Here is a 25,428-nt window from a genome sequence, read left to right as displayed (position 1 = left end):
GGTCACACTCTCCCCAGTATATAGCCAGCCAGGCTCTGCCCCAGTGTATATAGCCAGCCAGCCCCTGCCCCAGTTTATATAGCCTGCCAGACCCTGCCCCAGTGTATATAGCCTGCCGCTGCTGCCAGACAGATCGCACAGAAGATATACAGGGTTCACCGGAAAGGTGAGTTAAGATATATTTATTTTTTTGACTCGAGTATAAACCGAGTTTTGGTTTTTCAGCACATTTATTGTTCTGAAAAACTAGGCTTATACTCGAGTATATAAGGTATGTTACTTATGCTCTATGGGTCAGTACGGTTACGGTGATATACCATTTATATAGCGGTTTTACGTTTATATGAAAGAAATAAAAACTAATTTTGCGACAAATAATTTTACATTGCCGTCTACTAAGTGGCGTCAAATTTTAATTATTTTGTTGATTGAGCTGTTTTAGGGATTATTTTTTGATGGACAAGTTGTACTATTTATTGGTATCATGCAGGGGTTTATGTGACTTTTTGATCACTTTTTAGAGTGATGCCACACGTGGCGTTTTTGGTCCGTTTAAAGCATGCGTTTTTGACCGCTTTTTCCCCCGATTATCTTAATAGATAAACAGGTCCTAAGCAGTCAAACGCTTGGTAAATGGTCAAAAACGGATACGTTTTTAAATGGGCTGAAAACGTATGCTCTAAAATGGACCAAAAACACCACATGTGGATATCACCCTCATGGTGTTTTTTTTGTTTGTTTGTTTGTTTGGATGCGCAAAAATCATAATTTTTGATTTGATATTACACATCAGAATCCTCATCCACCTGAAATGTATTGCATACCCTATGAATAGGTCCTCAAAATCACCGACCAGCAACATTGGAAAATGCTTTATGAAGTCTTTACCTACCAGTAAGGGTTAAAAAAATAAGCGCGCTGGGTATCACAGCAATCTGCACAGCAAGTTTGACCAAACAAACCAACTTTAAAAGATCCACAATGGAATGGCATGGAGCTATTAAAGGTAACAAAATAAAGCAGACCCCCTTTGCAAACAGCCATGATTAATGTGTTCACAAATCACAGTAGTCAACCCTTTAAATTAACAGACTGCTACAAATCAGTAGGAAAAACTGCCATATGCTACAATACAGTGTTATTGCAGTTCAAATCACTATTTTCCCTAGATTGGAAATTAAAATAAACAGTCAAATTTTTTTGGTATCCAAAAAAAGTACCTATCAATATATAAAAACTATAATAATAATAATAATAATAATTCTTTATTTATATAGCGCACACAGATTACGCAGCGCTGCACAAGCATGACAAATTGGTCCCTGTCCCCATGGGGCTCGCAATCTAAACAACCTAACAGTATGTTTTGGAGTGTGGGAGGAAACCGGAGTACCCGGAGGAAACCCACGCAAACACGGAGAGAACATACAAACTCTTTGCAGATGTTGACCTGGGTGGGATTCGAACCCAGGACCCTAGTGCTGCAAGGCAGAAGTGCTATTCACTCAGCCACCGTGCTGCCATTCTTTATGGCAGTGAACAACTTAGTTGAAAATATCGTACAAATGTCTGAAACACCACTTTTTTTTTACAAAAAAAAAAATATAAAAGCGTCCATACAGTTCTCAAATAGAAAAAATTAGCTCGTCATGCAGACAAAATAACCAGGACTTGACAGCTGACCACTGAGAGGTCTGCCTCAACTGGTAATTTTGATTGTGTTAGCCACCGGACTTTCTTCTGTGGCAGTTGTGTTCACTTATTTGTTAGTTTGCTTGTCCTAGTTCTCCCTTCCCTTCATTAGTGTTAAGCACACTCACATTTAGTAGAGATCACAGTGATACAGGGAATACTCTTCTTAAGCCACAAAACAAATGTCAATTCTGCAGAAATGGACTTTTTAATTAATGCAAATTAGTGCCGGGCGCTACTGTGCACATCACACAAGGCATCTAGGGCTTTTTTTAATAATTTATTCATTCCTCTTGTTACTTGTATATCACGCCCCCTCCCTCGGATTCAGCTTCTCCCAAATGCCATTGACATCACCCAGCTCTCGAGAATGCCCACAACACGCATCTGCCTTCCAGCCACAATGAGGAGCAGATGGCTGCGTCTTGAAAGTGTCAACTTCACCCAGCTCAAATTGCGCATATGCGTTTGGCTCCCTCAATGGCTTCCCTCCTAGAACAGGCATCTAGGCTAGCACAGTCTTCGTACTCTTCGCTGCAGAGCATGAAGGAGTTAAATCTAAACACCACACAGGGATCCTTTCAAATTGAACATTTACATGCCAGACCCAACTGCTTGAATGTCATTATTTCAGTATTTAGGTAGAAAACCTCAATCCATGCATGAACGTATGAATGGTCATCAAAGGAACATTAAAGGATTTCTCCTTCATTCTTTTTAAGAGGAGGTAGTATTTTGACACCCCATGAACAAGCCTTGAATATCACACCCATCAATTACATCCCAGAAAATGTAATAATAATAATAATTCTTTATTTATATAGCGCCTACAGATTATGCAGTGCTGCACAAAGCTTGTCAAATCAGGCCCTCTCCCCCTGGGGCTCACAATCTAATCAACCTACCAGTATGTTTTGGAGTGTGGGAGGAAACCCGAGTACCCGGAGGAAACCCACACAAACACGGAGAGAACATACAAACTCTTTGCAGATGTTGACAAGGGTGGAACTCCAGCGCTGCAAGGCAGAAGCGCTACCCACTCAGCCACTGTGCCGCCCTGTACACAATACATAAGAGATACTTTGAAAAAAGAGGTGTTCTGGATGTTTAAATTCCAATCAGCGGTCTGCTGATGATCGTGGGAGCACCCATGACACTGGATTGCCATCAGTTGCTGCAACATGGCGGTGACTTGACCAAGCCAGTTTAGACAGCGGGACCTTGGCGGGGTCCATGGCTGGATCTTACTGTTAGGCTTCAGGGGCAGTAGACCCACAGGACCACCGCAGGCGATGACTTAAGCCGACACCTGGGACCGGAGTTTGAGTGGCACCCGGTCTGCACCAGAGCCCGCCGCAAAGCGGGTTGGATTTGCTGCGGCAGGGTGCCACCAGGTCGTTTCACAGGTGCGACTTTGTCCACGGTGGCAGCCAAGGCGAGATACAGAGTCGGAAGGCAAGTTCGTGGTCGGGAACAGGCAGGAGGTCAACACGAGCGACAAAGGTTCAGGGTCAGAAGCAGAGTAGGAGGTCAGGGCTGGCAGTGGAGGAGCATAAACGGAAACAGGTCCGGGGTCACAACGGGAGATCAGTACACAGAAATACATCAAGGGAACAAGCTTACACTTAGGCATATACCACAAAGATGCGGCGGGGAATGTTGGGAGAAGCCGGCATTTATTTAAATTCGGGAAATGGCCAGCGCCAATAAGTGGTGTGTTGGCCCTTTAAATTTATGAGCGAGGGGTCGCAAGCGCTGGGAAGGAGCGTGGAGAGGTGAGTGATGCCGGGGGAAGCGGGTGCCATGGAGAGGGGCATATGTGTGCTTGCGACCTGCGATGTCGGTCGCCGGAGCACTTGGGACAGTGATCAGTGAGAATAAAGATAAATACACTCATAAAAAATATTAAAAAAGGGATTCAATAACCCATTCCTTTTTATATGAGTTTAATAAAAGTTATGTTTTAAAAGACATGCAAACCTTTTCCATTCTTCCCCTTCTCCCTTAACTTTATATACTCCCGAGACTTGCACATATTACACCTTATATAGGAATTATCAGTTATCATGTATTATCTTTGACTGAATTGTTATAGCTCTCTTGAGACTGGATCATGTGGCTACTTATTTAAGGGTCATCTTTTTGCTGCATACCAGGCACAAATACATCCAATACAATATTTTCCTGTGTTGGATGATTATTTAAAGTGATACACTTGCCTGCAACTACCAGACTGTTTTATGCTTAAGGCTAGGGGTGGTGGAATCAGTGGTGTTACCAGACCCACTGTTTCAGTTTTTGTTGGGTGCATATTTTTCCTTTTAAATGGTTTTAAAACTTGAATGTATCAGTGTTTTGCCACTGTACTTGATAGAAATGAAGATTGTTCCTTTTAGGACTTCTTTGGCTCATATATAGCACCTGACACTCGTACAGGCATAAGGCCTCTTGCAACGTGTGCCAGCTGGACATTACAATTAGAACACGAGTTGCAAAGGTCTCCTGAGGAAGAATCTTCTATTGAAGACCACCTCGGTAGGCGTGTGTTAAACCCATACAAGCACAACTGGGGAATCAGGGAAAAATAAATGCCATTAAAGGACACCTGTCATCAGGTCTCTGTCACCATTTCTGTCACCTCTACCTATTAGAGCAGCTCAAAAGGATTCCATCCCAGACTTTATCTAGTCAATTCATACAATCATTGTAAAATCATCCAAAAAAAAAAAGAAAGAAAGAAATCCAGTACAGAATTGATGCTTTTCTACTCCTACCCTCAAAACAAAGTTCCTACATTTTCAACAATAGGGCATATCAACCCCAAAATGATAACACTGGAAAAAGCATCTCATCCTGCAAAAAAAATGTAGAATTAGACTCACCGGTAATTCAGTTTCCATCTAGTCCTCCATGACGGCCTCCCACCCACATCCTCCCGCCAGTGTCTGCCAAATAACTACACCGGTGGAAGATACAACAAAATTTTATTTTGCATGTTAGATATTCACATACAAATACGGTAAGAACCTAGGGAGGGAAAATATATAGGCCGTCATGGAGGACTAGATGGAAACTGAATTACCGGTGAGTCTAATTCTACATTTCCAATACGTCCCCCATGACGGCCCACTTGGAGATCTACCAGATAAGTAGAATACTCTTAGGGTGGGATAACTGCTTGTAGAACCTTCCTGCCAAAGGAAAGATCCTGAGAACAAGGTAAGTCCAGTCTGAAATGTTTAATGAAGGTGGATGGTGAGGCCCAGGTAGCGGCCTTGCAAATTTGTTCTAGTGATGTGCCTCTTTTCTCAGCCCAGGAAGTGGACATAGCCCTGGTGGAATGAGCCTTCAGATTTGTAGGAACTTCCTTCCCTTGCTTCGTATAGCAGGTGGAGATGCTAATGGCTAATTTTAGCCATCTTGCTATCGATGTTTTCGAGGCCCTCTTCCCTTTATTTTTCCCCTGGAAATGAATGAACAAGTTATTGTCTATGCGCCAGGGTTCTGTAGCCTGTAGGTAAGCTAACACAATTCTTCTTACATCCAGAAGATGCCACGAAGCTTCCCTACTAGAAGAGGGGTTTTCGCAGAAGGAAGGGAGGGTGATTTCTTGATTCCTGTGGAATTTGGATGCCACCTTGGGAGTAAAGCCTGGATCTAGAGTAAGCATTATACGATCAGACAAAATACGCATATAAGGCTCTCTGATAGAAATAGCCTGAAGTTCACCCAATCTTCTTGCTGTAGTAACAGCGATAAGAAGGGTAGTTTTTAGCGTTAAACTCTTAATGCTGGCGCTATCCAGAGGTTCAAATGGTGGTCTGGAAAGTGCGTCTAGGACTAGTGTGAGGTCCCAGGTAGGAACTCGCCTAAGAATCTGAGGTCTGATTCTGGAGGAGGCTAGGATAAATCTTCTGACCCACCTGTGCTCCGCCAGAGGACAATCAAAGAAAGCGCCAAGGGCCGAAATCTCGACCTTTAAAGTGCTGGTAGAAAGGCCCAGCTCCAGTGCCTTCGGTAGGAAGTCCAGAATCTGTAAGATATTGGGGTTAAGTTGAGAAGGAGGATTATCCCCACAAAATGTTACAAATTTCTTCCAGATTTTGTGATAAATGGCAAACGTAACCTTCTTCCTACTTGCCTTAAGTGTGGCTACTAAAGCCATGGAGAGACCCCGTGATGTCAGGAACTCGGACTCAGGATCCATGCTGCTAGCTGAAGCTTCCCTGGATCTGGATGAAGGATCGGCCCTTGATGTAGAAGGTCCTTCCGGAGAGGTAGTATCACTGGCTGCTGCAGGGCCAAGGATGTCAACAGGGGGTACCAACTCTTCTTTGGCCAGTTTGGACAGATGAGTATTACCCTTGCCTGGTCTATAAGGATCTTCCTGAGGACCCTTCCACCAAGGGAATAAGGGGAAAGGCGTAGGAGAGAGGTTCGATCCATGGATGACTGAAGGCATCTAGTCGACCTTTCGGCTCCCCCGCTTCCAGAGAATAATATTGATGGCAAACTGAATTCTCCTTTGTGGCGAAGAGATCGATCTGAGGGACACCCCAGAGCTTCATCAATTGGAGGAAGATCCCCTGATTGATGCACCACTCGTTGGGGACAATTTCTCTCCTGCTGAGGTAGTCCGCCTCCTTGTTCAGGACTCCTCTCAGGTGAGTTTTAGAGAGGGAAAGTATATTTTCCTCTGCCCAGGAAAAGATGGTGCGTGCTAGGTATGAAAGAGCTGTCGATCTTGTCCCTCCTTGTCTTCTCAGATAAGACACCGCCGTGGTGTTGTCTGATAATATGTGGACATGGTGATTTTTTAGAAGGGGTACATTTAATCTTAGGGCTTCCCATACAGCCCGCAGTTCCCGATAATTGGATGGCTTCCATGATTGGGAAGGTGTCCATGGTCCCTGGGCGTAGTGGGAAGGGAAGACTGCTCCCCAGCCTACACTGCTTGCATCGGTCATGATAGTAAGACACGGAAGGCAGTGCCAATGGACCCCGTTTTCCAGATTCTTTCTCTGTAACCACCACTGTAAGTCTCTCGGAATGGTGACTTTTTTGTCCAACCCTGAGGCCCTTCGGTTCCAACTGCTGAGAATCCTCTGTAGAATACGGGAATGATTTTGGCTCCAGGCCACCGATAGGAGGCAGGCCGTAAGGAGACCAAGAACCTTCATTGCTCCTCGGATTGAGATGGTAATCTTCCTTCTGAAGGAGTGAACATGGGGGTCATGGTGGAAGGAGATGAGGAAAGGGCAAATCTACTGAATGTCGCCTTCTAAATGTCTTTACCCAGGAAAATCCCCTGGTGGAAGACACAATGAGGAATAATGCAAATTATTTTTGGAATGTCAACAGTTTAACCCTGGAAGAGGTACGGCGCCGCCTCGCAACCACTAAGATTGATAAATCACCGGGGCCAGATGGCATACACCCCCGGGTTCTGCATGAATTATGTACGGTGATAGACAGACCGTTATTTTTAATATTTGAAGATTCACTGAGGACTGGTTATGTTCCACAGGACTGGCGCATAGCAAATGTGGTACCAATATACAATTGGCGATCCGGGAAACTACAGCCCCGTGAGTCTAACTGCTGTGGTGGGGAAAATATTTGAGGGGTTTGTTAGAGATGCTATCCTGGAGTATCTCACTGTGCACAACCTTATAACCCAGTGTCAGCATGGGTTTATGAGAGATCGGTCCTGTCAGACTAATCTGATTGGTTTCTACGAGGAGGTAAGTTCAAGACTGGATCTGGGGGACGCTGTGGATGTTGTATATCTGGACTTTTCAAAGGCATTTGACACCGTGCCACATAAAAGGTTGGTATATAAAATGAGACTGCTGGGAATTGGAGAAAATCTGTGTATTTGGGTAAGTAATTGGCTTAGTGATAGAAAACAGAGGGTGGTCATTAATGGAACATTCTCAGATTGGGTTGATGTTACCAGTGGAGTGCCACAGGGGTCAGTATTGGGGCCACTTCTTTTTAATATTTTTATTAATGACCTTGTAGTGGGTTTACACAGTCAAGTTTCTATATTTGCAGATGACACTAAGCTGTGTAAAGTAATAAATACTGAGGTCGAAAGTTTAGCATTACAGAGGGATTTGTGGAAGCTTGAGGAGTGGGCAGAGAAATGGTTGATGAGGTTGAATGTAGATAAATGTAAAGTTATGCACTTGGGCCATGGAAACAAAAGGTATAATTATGTTCTAAACGGTCAATTACTTAGTAAAACTGGAGCTGAAAAGGACTTGGGGGTATTGGTGGATGGTAAACTTAATTTTAGTGACCAGAGCCAGGCGGCTGCTGCTAAAGCAAATAAAACTATGGGATGTATCAAGAGAGGAATAGATTCTCATGATAAAGACATAGTTTTGCCCTTATACAAATCCCTGGTCAGACCACACATGGAATATTGTGTACAGTTTTGGGCACCAGTGTATAAAAAGGATATAGTAGAGCTGGAACGGGTGCAGAGGAGAGCAACCAGGATTATTAGGGGAATGGAGGGATTAGAATACACTGACAAATTACAAAATTTGGGATTATTCAGTTTAGAAAAAAGACGACTGAGGGGAGACCTCATTACAATGTACAAATACCTGAACGGACAGTACAAGGATCTCTCCAAAGATCTTTTTATACCTAGGCCTGTGACCAGGACAAGGGGACATCCTCTACGCCTAGAGGAGAGGCGATTTTACCATCAACATAGACAAAGGTTCTTTACTGTAAGAGCAGTGAGACTATGGAACTCTCTGCCGCAGGAGGTTGTTATGGCGGACTCTATGTACATGTTCAAGAGAGGCCTGGATGCCTTTCTGGAGAGAAAAAATATCACGGGTTATGGGGATAAAACATTTATTTAATTCTTAAAGGTTGGACTTGATGGACTTACGTCTTTTTCCAGCCTTATATAATATGATACTATGATACTATGAACCTGATGTCTCAGATCTTCTGCTTTTTCCTGAGGAAGAAAGGACATCAGGTAAGTAGAATTTAACATTACACCAAGGAACTTCTTGTGAGTAGAGGGAGAAAGATCTGACTTCCGGGTGTTGATTAACCATCCCAGATTTGAGAGTTTGTTCATAGTAAGATCTCTTGCTTTAATAAGATCTGATCTGTCTTTCCCCACAATTAGCAGATGGTCTAAATAAGGGATGATAGATACTCCCTGTAGCCTCAGGAATGCAACCACCTCCACCATGATCTTTGTAAACACTCTTGGAGCTGAGGAGATCCCAAAAGGAAGAGCCCGAAACTGAAAGTGGAGGATAGAGCCCTCTGGAGAAAATACAGAGAATCTGAGGAATCTCTGAGATGAGGGGTGAATTGGGATGTGATAATAGGCATCTTGAAGATCTATTGTGCACATACAATAGTCGGTGTGAATGAGCTGGGTAGCAGATCTTACCGATTCCATATGAAATCTCCTGTAGGTGATGAAGTTGTTTAAGGCCTTTAAGTTTATTATCAGCCGGTTCGACCTGTTGGGGTTTTTGACCAGGAAGAGGGGGGAATAGAAGCCAGTCTTTACTTGATCTTGAGGAACTGGGATGACCACTCCCGAGAGTATGAGAGAGGAAACCTCCTGCCAGATGAGAGAATAGAGAGAAAGAGACAATAGTGTCAAGAAAAAACACAGGTTTGTATGTGCGCGCTGCCCCTAAGTCTAAATAAGAAAGATGGGCTCTGGATAGTAGCGAATATTTTATTATTTTTCAGTAACGGACGACGCGTTTCAAGCACGTACTGTCCTCTTCATCAGGTCCTTTAGCATAATACACTGGATGCAAATATGGTCTAGGTATAGGTTGTGGAAATAGCAGAGAGATGAGATGAAAATGCCTGCTATGATGATAGAGCCAAAGCACAGGGGGCAACGTCCCTTCAAATATGGGATAGACGTCACCGGCTGTGACTACAAGATTCTATGTCCACTAGCCGGAGGACCGGTCGCTCACACTGCATACCAAAGTGTAGTGCACGGGGGCAATGTCCCTTCAAATATGGGATAGACGTCACCGGCTGTGACTACAAGATTCTTTGTCCACTAGCCGGAGGACCGGTCGCTCACGCTGCATACCAAAGTGTAGTGCTTTGGCTCTAGCATCATCATAGCAGGCATTTTCATCTCATCTCTCTGCTATTTCCACAACCTATACCTAGACCATATTTGCATCCAGTGTATTATGCTAAAGGACCTGATGAAGAGGACAGTACGTCCTTGAAACGCGTCATCCGTTACTGAAAAATAATAAAATATTCGCTACTATCCAGAGCCCATCTTTCTTATTTAGACTTAGGGGCAGCACGCACATACAAACCTGTGTTTTTTCTTGACACTATTGTCTCTTTCTCTACATTACATTGGATCACAGGATTTCCTGTGTGCCACAGAGTACGCTGCAGCCCACCACACCGCTATTTTTCACCCTTACCCTCTCCTTTAAGATTGTAGACTCTTCTACTCACTACACAACCAGGCGCCACGTGTCTCCCTCTATCACCTCTAGATGAGAGAATAGGTAGAGGAAGAAGTAGAAGATAAGGGTGGCATAAATCTTGATGGAGGGGGGGGCACTGAATTCTATCCTGTACCCAGATGTGATGATATTCAAGACCCAAGGGTTTGAAGTAATACGAGTCCACTGAGTGACAAACCCTAGAAGATGCCCCCCCACTCTGGCGTCACTGCTTCCTTCCTCCGGAGTTGTCAGGGGAATTGGAGAATAGGAAACCCCTGCCTCTGCCCCCTTTAGGATAACTCCAATGTCCCTGTTTACCCTTCCCACGAAAGGAATCCTTGGTGTTCCTGAAGGGACGAAATAAAGGTTTCTTGGAAGATGTTTTATTTTCCGGAAACCCCTTCTTCTTATCGGAGGCTTTTTCTAGAATGTTGTCCAATTCTGGACCGAAGACAAAATCTCCTGAAAATGGGATACTGCACAGCTTCGATTTTAAGCGAATATCACCGCCCCACTGTTTTAACCTCAAAGCTCTCCTCGTAGCATTTGTTAGTGCCCCTTCCTTGGCCGCGAACCGGACACCTTCAGCTGAAGCATCAGCCAAGAAGGCCATAGCATATTTTAAGAGTGGAATACTTTCTAACAGAGAAGCCCTGGGAGTGCCTTCTCTGATATGGGATTCTAGCTGGTTCAGCCAGAAGAAGAGGGTTCTGGCAACTGAGGTAGCCGACAGGTTGGATTTAAGGCTGATCATGGATGTTTCCCAGGCCCTTTTAAGAAGAGCGTCGGCCTTCCGGTCCATAGGATCCTTGAGTTGTGCAGAGTCTTCAAATGGTAGGTCTGTTTTTTGACAACCTTCGTCACCTGCACATTCATTTTAGGAACAGAGTCCCAAACTTTTGAGACTTCTTGATCGAAGACAAGACGTTTCCTAAATCCCTTGGAAGTTATGATCTTCTTTTCTGGGTCCTTCCATTCTTCTGTAATCAACCCTAATAAGGTATCATTAATCGGAAAAACGCGTTGTTTTTTGACTCTCAGCCCTCCAAACAATTCGTCCTCACGGGACATGCAGGGAACTTCTTCTTCAATATTAAGAGTTTCACGTATAGCCTTTAGTAAGTTGTCCAGATCATCCAATTGAAAAAGGCGACGCGGATCAGTCTTTTGACTTATATCCTGAGAATCGTGTTCCTCTGTGTCAATTAGAGAACAGGACGGGACTTCTGAATCATAATTGTCTTCCTCAGAGGAAGAGATGTCCGCCAATCTTGGTTTTTTAGGAGGAGGTTCCTTCTGCGTTGCCGAAGCCACTGAAGCTACCACTTTCTCCTCAATAAAGGATTTTAACTCGTCCATAAAAGAGGTTTTCTCTTCTCGCATGAACTATTCGATACAAGTTCTGCAAATGGGCTTTGAATATGCATCAGGCATAGTGTGAAGACACATATTGCATTTCTTAGCAGTGTTTCTGCTCTTCACAGGCTTGCTAACTTTCTCAGACCTTTCTGATCTGTCCTCTTTGCCTTTCCCCTTAGACCCTTGATCTTTATCCTAAGGGAGGAAGGTGAGGAATATAACTAACTTGGGTTCTAATATATAGTAATTACTACTAGAACATGCCATACAGCACCACTTACATAACCAGGAGGGTGGAGTAGGCCCAAGTCTGCCTCATCAACCATGTCAGGAAATGTCAGGGACAGCAAAGCCACCGAACGGTATATGCACCAGTACGAGACACCGCTACTGGCCCCCATGCTAGCGCTGGTTAAATACCTTATCGGGGAGCCCATCCCCCAAGCAGGTGGCTGATTTGCGGCTCTTCCTGTACTCCGGAACGCTCTGACCTCACTTCCGGTCGCAGCCGGAAGTGGTCATCGGGCGCAAAGGACTCCTGGGAACGGAGCCCTGGATGTGTCGCGCGTCCTCGCGTAGGCCGCCGTCAGCCGCTGGAGAGGACCGAGCTCTGGATCACCTAGGACCAGGGAGGGAGGACCCAGCCGTGGATCCGATCCGGAGGGGAACTATGGTCTGCAATAGACCGGCGTAACCCCGATAAGACAGAAAAAACGTCCCCCCCTCCCCACTTGGAGGAGAGGGAGAGCCTCTCTGACCTATCCCCTGTAGGGACAGGAAGACACTGGCGGGAGGATGCGGGAGGGAGGCTTTTAACCTCTCTGCTTCCTGTCCCTAAAGAGGTCAAAGGGCATCCTCCAAGTGGGCCGTCATTGAGGAAACTAAAATCCAGGCAGCTGCAGGGCGCTCCTTCCCTCCCGCGCCTCGCCGTGCGCCCTAAAACAAGTAATGGCCACATGTGGGGGATCTCTGTACTCAGGAGGAATTGCAGATCAAATTGTAAGATGGGTTTTCTCTATTTATCTTTTGCAAATGTGTACATTTTTGGGCTAAATGAACATATAACCAACAAAATTTGACCATTCTAAATTTCACCTCCATTTTAAATCAATTACTATGAAGAACTCAAGAGGTTAACAATCTTTCTAAAAGCTGTTTCTGATAGTGTGAGGGGTGATCATATAGGGGGATTTTGATAAATATGTAAAATTTCATTCAAAACAGTATTTATCGCCAAAATAGTAAATTCTGAAAATCAGGAAAAGTGATATTCGATTTGTAACCCGAGTGACATCAAAATAAATTATCCAGACATTTCAGAAATGATGAAAATGTAAAGTAGACAATACAGTAGCAACTTATTTAGGTGGCAAATCTATCTGCCTGAAAACCCAATGATTTAAAATTTCAAAAAAGACACATTTTTCAAAAAATTCATAATTTTTTCTCTTTTTTTGTAAATAAACGCAAAACTTCTCAGCCAACATTTTTACCAACTAAAATAGAGTACAACATGTGGGGAAAAAAAAATCTCAGAATTGCTTTGATAAGTAACAGTGTTCAAAAGTTATAACCGTATAAAGCGACGCAAGTCAGAATACAAAAAATGGGGCTGAGCCTTAAGCTATAAACTGGCTGCGTCCTTAAGGGGTTAATCATAATATTACATGATTGCAATTATCCACATGTTTAAAAACAGCACATGACATGATAACAGTGGGTTAAGGGGAGTGCTATCCAACTCTAATAATGGAGTATCGATGTAAACACCATATTATTGGTGCACAAAAATGTACTCAATAACTGACCAATTCATATACAAAATAACACCAGAACAGAACTGTTAAAGCGAACCTGTATCACCACTGACTTCCTCCCCCAACACCCATCACAAACCACATACATTACCTTTTAGATCTCTTTATACATGTTCCACCAATTCTTTTATCTATGGGAATAGAGGCACCATTCTTCTAAAAAAATGCTTTAATTGAGGTCCTCTGTTCCAGTCACAGAGCGGGCAACTGCACTATATATTCACTGCTAACTGTCTGAAGAGAATTCCTGAAGGTGGAGGGGGAGAGGCGAGAGAAAGACAGTGGCTTTGTGTTACTCGGTTCTACTATATCATACCCCACTACTTTAGAAAGGTGGGGGCTGAGAGTGACGCTGGCTTTGTAAAGAGAAATCCACCTTGCTCCTCAACCCACCCTCAGGAATTGTCTTCCGTGGGGTTAGAAGTGTCAGTATGGAGGGCTGCGTAGCTTGACTGCCTCAGTCACTGGAACACAGGACCAGAATAAAAGTCTTTTTAGAAAGAACGCTGGTTCTAACCCTGTGTATAGAGGCATCAGTGGAACATGTATAAAGACCTCTAAAAAGCATTATGTGTGGTTTGTGTGAGTGGGGGAGGTCGCTGGTGACAGGTTCTCTTTAAAATCGCATTAACACAAACTCTGTGGACCACAGGTTGCGCTCCCCTGCTCTAGGGAGACCCATCTTGCTTATAGCGTGTGCAGGAGAAGGAGAAACTTCAACAAAGCCATGAGATGGTGTTGTAGACTTATCAGATTAAAATAATGTAAATACCTGTAGAAAGAGAATCACATCCATGATCAAAAAGCTCTCCTAGGGGTGTGCTGCTGTTGGTTCTTCTCGCTTGCTTCCCATCAATGGCATCCAAGGACTGGTATATAAACAAACCAATAGCACAACAAAGGTATGTCCACATTGGAGCCTTAAAATAGAAGTTAGATAATTACATTTTACCTAAATGATTAGGCATTAATGATCAGTTTAACATAATTTCAGTTGTGGTGGGTGAACCTGGTAAAGAATACGATAGGAAACCCATTTTAATATAATACTATTAATATGCAGATTAAAAAAAGAAAAGCTAAAGAACTAGACGTTGAAAATATATTTTTTTTTTACAATTTGGTAACTTTTGCCATTTAAATATACCGTATATACTCAAGTATAATCACAAAAAAATATGCTGACAAAACAAAACTGGACTTAAAAAAAAAAACCCTCACCATGCCGACGTCACCCCCAAGGTCTTCACACTACATTATGGCAGCAGTGGCTAACGTCACAGTTGTGTCCGGACAGAGGAAGAGAATACCTGCAGGGGCGTCGCAAGCGTATTTACTTCTTTTTATGAATTGTGCACACTGGGCGTGGGTGCATACAAGGAGGGGAAGATGAAGGCTGGCTACATACTGGGGTGGGGGGGACTGACTAGCTATATGCTGGCTGTGACCAGTGCATTACACACCCTAGGCTAATACTCAGTCAACAGAATTATCAGCACAAAAAAAAACGAGAAAAAAAAAAAAAATCACTTGTCTTAGACATATCCCCGTTATTTGGACCCACTCCATCAGCAATTCAAAACATCACTAGAGGCACATGAATGAAAACTGGTCCCTACATATCAACTCATTAAATAATAAATAATAAAATTTCATTCATTTTATTTGAACATAATTAAAAACCTACAACAACCACAAAGTATATCACAAAGTAAATTGTTTCTGAAGGTCCATATAGTTCATCACCACATCACTGAACAATTCATAATTGCAACCATAAAATTGACAAATATTCACAGAAAGTGCCAGTGCATAGATGTCTCAGGGAATACAATTCAGAAATGCAATAGGCTAGCTACAAGGTCTCCTAATAATTTCAAGAGGCTGTTCAGGCGGTCCCGGGTTACATACAAGATAGTTTACATAGGTTTGTTCTTAAGTTGACTTTAGAAACTGTATATTTTATAATTGTAGATCCAGAAAAAAAATTTTTTGCCCCAGTGACAATTAGAGTTTCAAAATTTTTTGCTGTATTTGGTCCAAGGATTATCAATAAAGTTTCATTACATCCAATTAGCAGCTGATCATTGCAGCCTGGGACTATATTAATGCTTCCGGAGAGCTTCACCAGAGGTCACAGGAGGAAGAGAGGTCCGTCTTTAACTAGAGGTCCTATGTATTTTTAAATCAACTTACCCATAATGCAAGAATGTCACGTGTCACTGCTTCCTCATGGGGCCTGTGTTGGAGTATGTGTGGCTGGGATTTTATACTAATGGCGTGCCATGTGGGGAGGGAGGGAACGGCAGGTGCTGCCGTCTACAAACTCTCCCCTGCAAGCTCCCCGGTCCTGCCCGCCGATAGACCTTCGGAAACTATTTACTTAGTGATATACTTTGTTGTTGTAGTAGGCTTTTTTATTATGTTCTTCAATAAAATAAATAAAATTTTAAATTATGTTATGAGTTGATATGTATGGACCGGTTTTCACTCATGTGTCTCGAATACTCGAATATATATGGTTTATTTTAAAAAGCTGTTAAAAAATATCCAAAGGGTATTCTGTGATTATTTTAATTGTTTAAATATCATTGGCTGTGCTTACAAAATAAATTGCTCCCCGGCGGGGGTCTGAATTTTTTTTTTAATGATGACACTTTTCATTTGGCAAATCCACAGAGCTAGGAAACAGAAAAATATGGCCTAGTCACAAGCAGAGCGGGTCTGGTTATTCCAAGGCACAGCAATCCAGGTTTTGGGTCTCCAACATTGGTTTCTGCATAATTCAGGTATTTATGATGTATCCAATGAATGAATCATAAATACATAATCCCCAACATTAAATTCTAAGAACTACAGGAGGCCTCCTCGTGTACATAATAAAGTGATAAAAGGGATATCCTAGCAGTTAATTGGGTTTGTCCATGAAAGAAATTCAAACTCAAATCTTAATCCCCTAGTGAGGGTTACAAAATAAAGCTCATTTGTAACCACTTACTTTACAATTTTACTCAGTTTTATTGCTCTTTTAGCTCCTATAACTCAGTGATGGTCAGTGTAAAATTCCAGAGTGTGGGCCACAAGGACTAATTAAAAGGCAAGACATGATATATCAAATCTAAAAACGTATTGATTATCCTCCAACTCTCTCTGTTATCAACATCTTTTCTCTTTGCTATTCCATAGTTGTTGTTATCCCATTTTTATACATGTGTAACACTATTTGTATTAGATTTTATATGTTTATGTTTCCTATGTAAATTTAACAGGTCACGTGACTGCAGGTAGTTGGGATTTATTCACACCTGCTCACATGCCCAATCAGGTCATGATTAAGGAGTTCTCCGAAACACGTAGACCATAGCCGTGGCTGTGTGGGTGTTTCCCTCTGCTTGGCTGTACTTCAATAAAAGAAAAATATCACGTTTTTATCTACAACCGGAGTGTCCGTGGAGCTGGATTATTTGCATTTTATATATTTCTTGGATTTTGTTTATGTTTTACGCCTGTATGTGAAGGCTGTTTTATTTTGTTCCTGCTGCCAGAATAAACGCAGACGAGACTTGTTTTGGACTAAACTTTGGTGTCACTGTCTTGGACTGCATCACGAATCACCGCTACCACAGTCTCTACTGGGCCAAATCTCCCACAAGGGGTAAAGATGAACTCCATAATGTATGTGAAGTTTCTCAAACAGAACTTCTTGTCATGGTTCAAGAAGAAGAACCGTGCATTCCGCAGCAAGATCATTTTCATGCTGCAAATAACACATCTGCATCTCTGGCTGCTATGAGCATAAAAGGGGACAAACTAATGATGTGGCCCCCATAGAGAACCTCTGGAGCATCATCGAAAGGAGTCTATGATGGAGGGAGGCAGTTCACCTCTAAGCAACAGCTCTTGGAGGATATTCTGTCCTCATGCAAAACAATTGAAGCAGAAACCATCCAAAAACTGAAAAATTGAATGGCCGAAAGAGTTCAAAAGCTCCTTTCGAACAAGGGGTCCTATGTGCAAGATGTAACATCACCTAGAATAAATTATTGACTTGAAAACTATGTGATTTCAGTTTGACATAACCTGCTAATGCTTATGTCACAAAAGACCATTTGTTTGTTCTTAATAAAAATGAAAAGGTTGAAAACTCTGCTGTACATAATAATTTAGAACATGTATTTTGATATATTAGTATTTTTTTATATTAGTTTTTTTATATGTATAGGTGGTTCCTTAACACCAGTATATTTGTATACACACTGGTACACTATATGGACTCAAATTACCAATCTAGCCCATGAACCCCTGAGGAGGCCACTAAGGGTGGTGTAACATGCCAGGGAAGCGGTAGTGTTATCCAAGTTTTAGTAAGCAGGCAGAATATGGTAGTCAGTTTATAGTACATTGAGGGACACAGATATTATACCCTTCCCGACATTTTACGTAATAGTACTGCATCGCGGGATTGCGTTCCCGCAAAATGCAGTACTATTACGTCAAACTTCTGGCCATACTGTACCTTAATTTTTTATTTTATTAAATATTCCATGCCATGTACTCAGAAGCGGGAAAAAATTTCCAAATGCAATGAAAATGGTGAAAAAACGCACTTGCTCCATTTTCTTGTGGGCTTGGATATTACGTCTTTCACTGAGCGCCCCACTTTGACATGTCTACTTTATTCTTTGGGTTGGTACGATTAAGGGGATACCAAATTTATAGGTTTTATAATGTTTTCATACATTTACAGAAATGAAAATCTCCTGTACAAAAATTATTTTTTTGATTTTGCCAAATTCTGGCGCTAATAACTTTTTTATACTTTGGTGTACGGAGCTGTGAGTGGTGTCATTTTTTGCGAAATTTGATAATATTTTCAATGATATTTTTAGGACTGTACGACCTTTTGATCACTTTTTATAGATTTTTTTATATTTTTCAAAATGGCAAAAAAGTGCCATTTTCGACTTTGGGCGCCATTTTTCGTTACGGGGTTAAACGCATTGAAAAACCGTTATCATATTTTGATAGATCGGGCATTTTCGGACGCGTCGATACCTGATGTGTTTATGATTTTTACTGTTTATTTATATTTATGTCAGTTCTAGGGAAAGGGGGGTGATTTGAAATTTTAGGTTTTTTTAACATTTTTTATTTTTATTTATACTATTTTTCACACTCCCTAGGGTACTTTAACCCTAGGTATCTGATCGATCCTACCATATACTGCCATACTACAGTATAGCAGTATATGGGGATTTTCCTCATTCATTACAATGTGCTATCAGCACATTGTAATAAAGGGGTTAAAACGAAATAGCCTCGGGTCTTCAGAAGACCCGAGGCTACCATGGAGACGGATCGACGCCCCCGATGACGTCACGGGGAGCGGCGATCCCAGGTAAGATGACGGCGCCCATGCGCCGCTATCTTTTTGAGGCTGCCGGCAGCTTTGACGGCAGCCAACGCTGTGAAAACACCCGCGATTGGTGCTAGCACCGATCGCGGGTGTTACCGGTAAGCCTTTGCTGCAATATGCAGCAAAGACTTACCGGCTATAGAGAGGGCTCCGTGAATACATGGCGGGCGGGCGGGCGCGATTACCGGCGTATAAGACGACCCCAGAGAAGACAGAAGATTTTTCTGTCTTCAAAAGTCGTCTTATACGCCGGAATATACGGTAATTAAATAAGGTTAAAGTCCCCTAAACACAAACATTCCCTATACACATGTAATAAAGTAAAAAAAAAACACAAAATTGCCAAAAAAAAATTGCCGCGCCCGTAACAATCCGTAAAATAACTCAGAAACATTATTGGGCCCGCTTGGTGAACGCCATGAAAACAAAACACAAAAAACTTGCCAAAAATGTACATTTTTCATAAAATCTCTTCACAAAAATGTTCTAAAAAGTGATCAAAAAAAGTTACGTGCGCCAAAATGGTACCAATTGAAAAAACAACTCAACACATAAAAAATAAGCCCTGAACTAGCTGTCAATCAAAAAATATTAAAAGTTACGTCTCCGAAAAGATGGCGATGCAAAAACAAATGAGATTTCCTCTATATTAGTTTTTTCCCAGTAAAATTGTAAAAATAAATGAAAAACTATATAAATGAGGTATCAACGTAATCGTAGTGATCTGTAGAATAAAGATAATATAGTATTTTTAGTGTACGGTGTACGACCCCCAAAAAATACAAAAAGAATGTAAACCAAAATTGACAATTTTCTTTTCACCCATACATTCAAGAGTTAATAAAATCTCATCAATAAGCTAATGACCCATTAAAATGAAATATTTGTAAAGTGCATCTCATGTCGCAAAAAATAAGCCCTTATATGTCCAAATTGCCAAAAAAATAAAAGATTGTATAGCCAATAAAAAGTGACCATGCATAATCTGCTCTGAATGGCGTAGCTTTCCTTCGCTGCCCTGGCGTGTGCCCATATAGCAGGTTACCACCACATATGGGGTATTGTTATACGCAGGAGGGATTGGGTATCAAATTTTGTGGAGCGTTTTGGTATTTTATCCACTGAGAATTTGTACATTTTTTGAAAAACACATTAATTTAGCCATAAAAAAAATTTACTTTCAAAATTGTATCCGATTTTGTTTTAACCCCTGTAAAACAATTAAAGGGTTAACAAACTTCATAAAAGTTGTTTTACATACGTTGAGGGGTGTAGTTTCTATAATGGGGTAATTTATGGGGTTTTACTTTTATTTAGGCCTCTCAAATTGACTTGAAACCTGAGCAGACCCCTAAATAGCAGTATTTTGCGTTTTTTATGAAAATGTGAAAAATCGCAAAAACGTTCAGGCCCATAACATCCTACAAAAATGATAGCATGCATAAAAAACCATGTCCACATAAAGTAGACATTCGTTGAATGTTAGTTATTAATTTTTTTTGCTGTTATGACTGTGTGGAAAAAGTAGAACATTTTGAAGTTTGAAAATCGAGAATTTTTCCAAATTTTCACCAAATATCTGATTTTCTCATAAATAAATGCAAAACATACCACCAAAATTTTTCAACTAACATGAAGTACAATGTGTCATGAGAAAACTATTTCACAATCACTTGGATATGTTAAAGCGTTCCGAAGTTATAACCACTTATAGTGACACAGGGCAGATTTGAAAAAATGGGCCGTGTCAGGAAGGTGAAAAGTGGCTTCGGCGTTAAAGGGTTAAAAACAGTTAGAAGGAGCAGCCACCGCAGTTAATGGGGCAGATTTACTTACCCGGCCCATTCGCGATCCAGCGGCACGTTCTGTGCGGTGGATTCGGGTCTTCCGGCGATTCACTAAGGCAGTTCCTCCGCTGTCCACCAGACGTAACTGCAGCGCTGAAGTTCCCCGAGGTCCTCCGGAATGCACGAGCCTATACCTGGTGAAGGTAAGCGCAAGTCCCGCGACACATTTTTTTTAAAAATGCAGCGGTTTTTCAGAATCCGTCGGGTTTTCGTTAAGCCACGCCCCCAAATTTCCGTTGCGTGCATGCCAGCGCCGATGCGCCAAAATCCGATCGCGTGCGCCAAAATTCCGGGGAAAATCGGCGCAAATCGGAAATATTCGGGTAACACGTCGGGAAACCGCGAATCGGGCCCTTAGTAAATGACCCCCAATGTGTTGAATTGTAGAGAGAGCAACCAGTGTTGGTGTACACTGGTTGGTAAACAAGCTGATCAGGGAGTTATTTCACTCTTAGTAAATTCGAGACGTTGAGCTACATCAAAGTATTGTCTCAAAAAGATATTGTTGCTAAACTACCTTGCTACATTATACAAGTATAATATAAAATATAAAACAGTATAATATAAAATATAAAACAATATAAAATTAAAAAATAAAATAATAATAATAATAACTCTTTATTTATATAGCGCACACAGATTACGCAGCGCTGCACAAGCATGTCAAACTGGTCCCTGTCCCCATGGGGCTCACAATCTAAACAACCTAACAGTATGTTTTGGAGTGTGGGAGGAAACTGGAGTATCCGGAGGAAACCCACGCAAACACGGAGAGAACATACAAACTCTTTGCAGATGTTGACCTGGGTGGGATTTGTGCTACTCACTCAGCCACCGTACCGCCCTAATATAAAATATAAAACAATGGGGCAAAGTTATAAAAAGTTTCCTAAAGTTAAACAGTACAGAGAGGCTAGACAGTCATATAAAGCACCAGATTCATATAAAGATCTGGCGCTGAATGATAAATGTGGTATGGTATAAGACTGTCTGTCTAGGAAGAAAGTTTAGACAAAATTCTGTCGGTAAGATTATTATTGTTGCACGGACCTTTTTGTCGCAAGGCCACACCACCTTTTCAGAGACCACGACCCTTATGTCAAGCTAGTCGCAGGAGAGCCAGAAAACTGACTGAAGACACTTTTTAGTGCAAACGACAACAGAATTCTATCATAGACAGATTAATAAAGCTCTCCCATGTGCGTTTCCTCCATTAAAGAGAAACAGCAACATCTACTGTTCTCAAGTAGTAGTGTTTCAGAGGAATTGAAGTCCACATACTGTACCAATGTAAAGTGTATAAATACCCTGGTGTTGAGGAACCATCAATACAATAAACAAAAACAAAACCCACACCTATCAACTCTATCTATGCCCCACCGTCACGTCAGACACACATAGCTTAGCTATAGAAATAGGAACACTCATCACTGCTACATACATTGTGCATAGTGGGCACTGTTGCATACACAAATACACACACAAACACAGCTCTGCTCAACACACATAAGGAGCACACTGTGCACAACTATACACAAACATACACACACACACACACACACTGGGAACTACTCTACACGTGAATACACACACACACACACACACACACACACACACACACACACAGAAACCCCACTATTCTTCTTACCATGTACTAGCCACAGCATGTCTCCATTCTTGGCAGTATAAGGACCTTGAGTGATGTAGGAGGCATGTGAGCAGTCACTTGATTCCGACTTCACCACAGGTCCTGTAGGCAGTGAGTAGTTATGTCGGGCCACCCAGAAGAAGGGAGAGGTAGAGAACGCTGCGGTGGCTCTGCTCACTGGGCGATCGGGTGAATCGCTATTTCAACACCTCACCGGATCTCCATTAAAGCAATCAGGATGGTCTGTCAATGCTGGATCCTCCTGACCTTTGGTCTATAAGACACAGTCCCTTTTCATCAAGATTTTTTTCTTATATATAATTTAGATTTTTTTGTTGTTTGAGCTGTATTAGGGTTTATTTTTTTTGGAATGAGTTATACTTTATAGGGATCATTGTGGCATAAAGGTGACATTTTGCAAACGTTTTATTGCCTTTTTGTTTGGATGAATTCACAAATGCGTTAACCTTATAATATATTGCTGTAACAACCCATGCAATAAATCATATGTGCAGTTTGTGTGCTTATTTAACCTATATCTATTGGACTTTTATTACTTTTTATTTTTTTAGTTAAAAAAAAAAAAAAATTTTGCCATCTTTTGGCGCTATTAACTTTTTCATATTTCAGTGTACAGAGCTGTTGGTGGTGACATTTTTTGCGACTCTTGATGACATTTTCAATGCTTCTACTTTTAGGACTGTACAACAGTTTGATCACTTTTTACAGACATTTTTAAAAATGGCAAAAGTGTGCCATTTTCGACTTTGGGCGCAGTGAAAAATGTATTATATTTTGATAGATATGGTATTTTCAAACGTGGGGAAAACTAATGTGTTTATTTCTATTTATATCAGTCCTAGGGAAAGGGGGATGAGTAGAATTTTTAGTTTTTTTATTATCATTTTTTTTAGTTTTACTATTTTTCAGACTCCCTAGGGGACTTTAACCCTAGGTTGTCTGATCAATCCTATCATACTGCCTTACTACAGTATGTGCTGATTGCACATTGTATTGAAAGGGTTAAAAACAGGCAGCCTCGGGTCTTCGGAAGACACAAGGCTGTCATGGTGACCAATCGCCGCTCCCCGATGATGTCATGGGGAAGAGACAATCATCTCTCTACTCCAACTAGATTTTTGTCCATTCCCTTAGAGACCCTTAAAAAATTAATAGATAGAAATTAGAAATGTTTTGAAAGATTACTTACTTACAAGCCTAGTCATTTAGGAGGGTATGGAACCCATGGATTTCATTGTTCCCTCTGCTCTCCCCGGAAAGCCCAGATATATCAGCTTAAAGAGCTATTCATACTTATTCACTCATACACCTACTTTGGTGTCTCAATACTTTATGTGAAAGGTATTCCACTCATGAGAAAAGTGAACTTGTATGTCATCATTGGTTTTGTTTTGTTTGTTTGGTCTTGGTTGGTTGTTTCGCCACATATACTACTCATGCATAATATACTATGTGTATTTCTATGATACGCTGAATCCACGCATCTAGCCGAAATATTACTTTAACATGCTGTAGAAGTCTATGTAAAGTTATGTAGAAAGTATGCATGTTTATTTTACTATATATGGCAACAATGATATTATGTTTATGAAAAATTTTAATAAAAAAGTATTTGAAAAAAAAAGCACACAGAAGAGTTCGTGCAGATAAAGGTAGAATGAGGGAGGTGCAGGTTTATCAGATTAAGGGAGCAGCTGCTAAAATGCCATTTTAAACCAGCAAACAGATATTTGAAGCTGCTTGTGCCTCTGGAGTCCCGCAAACCTCAAGGTGTAGGATCCTTCAAAGAATTGCTGTGGTGCATTAATCTACTATTTGACCACCCCTAACCAGAGCAAAAACAGTAGCAGTGGGCCCAGACATAAAAGAAGTCTAATTTTCAAAAAAATCTTGCTTACTGATAAATGTCGTGCAACCCTGGATCGTCCAGGTGGATGACCACCATGTCCCAGCAAGGCTGCAATATCAGCAAGGAGCTGGCGGAGTCATGTTTTGGGTCAGAATCATGAGTAGAGAGCTGGTAGCCCCTTTAGGGTTCCTGAAGGTGTAAAAATGACCTAGGCAAAGTACCACTTTCTTCCATGGCACAAAAAGAAGAATTGTTCCTCACTGGGCAAAATCTTCATTCATGACAGTGCACAATCTCATGTTGTGGCCTCCATCTTCCCCTGACCTCAAACCTATAGAGAACATTTGCAGTACCATCAAGCAAAAGATCTATGTGGGTGGGAGGCAGTTCACATCAAAACAGCAGCTCTAGGAGGCTATTCTGATATCATGTAAAGAAATTCAAGCAGAACCTCTCCAAAAATTCACAAGTTCATTGAAATAGTGATTGAAATATCGTACATACTCGTGTAGAATGTTTTGAAAAACCGCACCTCGGCTTATACACGAGTAAAAAAAAAAAAAAAAAACAACACTTAAATACTCACTTTACGGTGCTCCCAATGATCGGCGTAGCTCCACGATGCTCCCGTCCCCGCGGCTCCTCTTTTCTAAACAGCTGTAACAGCGGGCAGAGACGCATTCATGCAATCTGTCCGCCGACGCACACTATGATGCATGCGCTGTCGTCTAAGCCCTCTGTTTCAGCAGAGAAGAAAGAAGAGGCGCCGTGGGGATGGTAGGATCGGGCAGCCGCGCTGAACAACGGTAGCGCCACAAGGTGAGTATGCAAGTTTATTTTTATATACGACAAAAGGGTTGCAGGGGTCATTTCATCATAACAGGGTGGGCCTGGCTGCATGGGCCATTTAGTTACTGGCGGAGGGTGTGACCACTTTAGGCTTATACTAAAGTCAAAAAGTTTTCCCAGTTATTTGTGGCAAATTTAGGGACCTCTGCTTATATTCAGTTTATATATACTCGGATATATACAGTAGCTTTTGATTTCAGTGAATGTGACCTCCCAAATGACCATTTTCAGTTCTTTACTGAACTTTTACTGGATTTACTGCAATGTGGTACCACCAGGTCGCTCCACAGGCACCACTCTGTCCGCCATGGTGGCCAAGGCGAAGTACAAAGTCGTAGAGCAGAATCGTAGGTCGGGGAGAGGAAGGAGGTCAGGACAGGCAGCACGGAATGGTAGTCAGTAAAGGAGTAGAAGGCCAGGACTGTCAGCAGAGGGGCAGAG

The 25,428-nt window shown here is 41.8% G+C and overlaps 1 protein-coding gene across 3 annotated transcripts in view; it reads right to left on the bottom strand.

The window, feature by feature from the left end:
* Window positions 1-25,428, bottom strand: part of CEPT1 (choline/ethanolamine phosphotransferase 1) — a 269,974-nt gene that overhangs the window by 186,245 nt on the left and 58,301 nt on the right. For all 3 annotated transcript variants that reach the window (XM_072137305.1, XM_072137306.1, XM_072137304.1), the window contains exon 3: window positions 14,130-14,277. In XM_072137305.1, coding sequence (XP_071993406.1) covers window positions 14,130-14,277 — 148 coding nt within the window. The remainder of the gene's footprint in view (window positions 1-14,129; window positions 14,278-25,428) is intronic.

This window comes from Engystomops pustulosus, chromosome 2 (genome assembly GCF_040894005.1).
Source record: "Engystomops pustulosus chromosome 2, aEngPut4.maternal, whole genome shotgun sequence".
NCBI lineage: Eukaryota > Metazoa > Chordata > Amphibia > Anura > Leptodactylidae > Engystomops > Engystomops pustulosus.
Note: the sequence above shows the minus strand (reverse complement) of the source record. Positions and strands in the feature narration are given on the sequence as shown.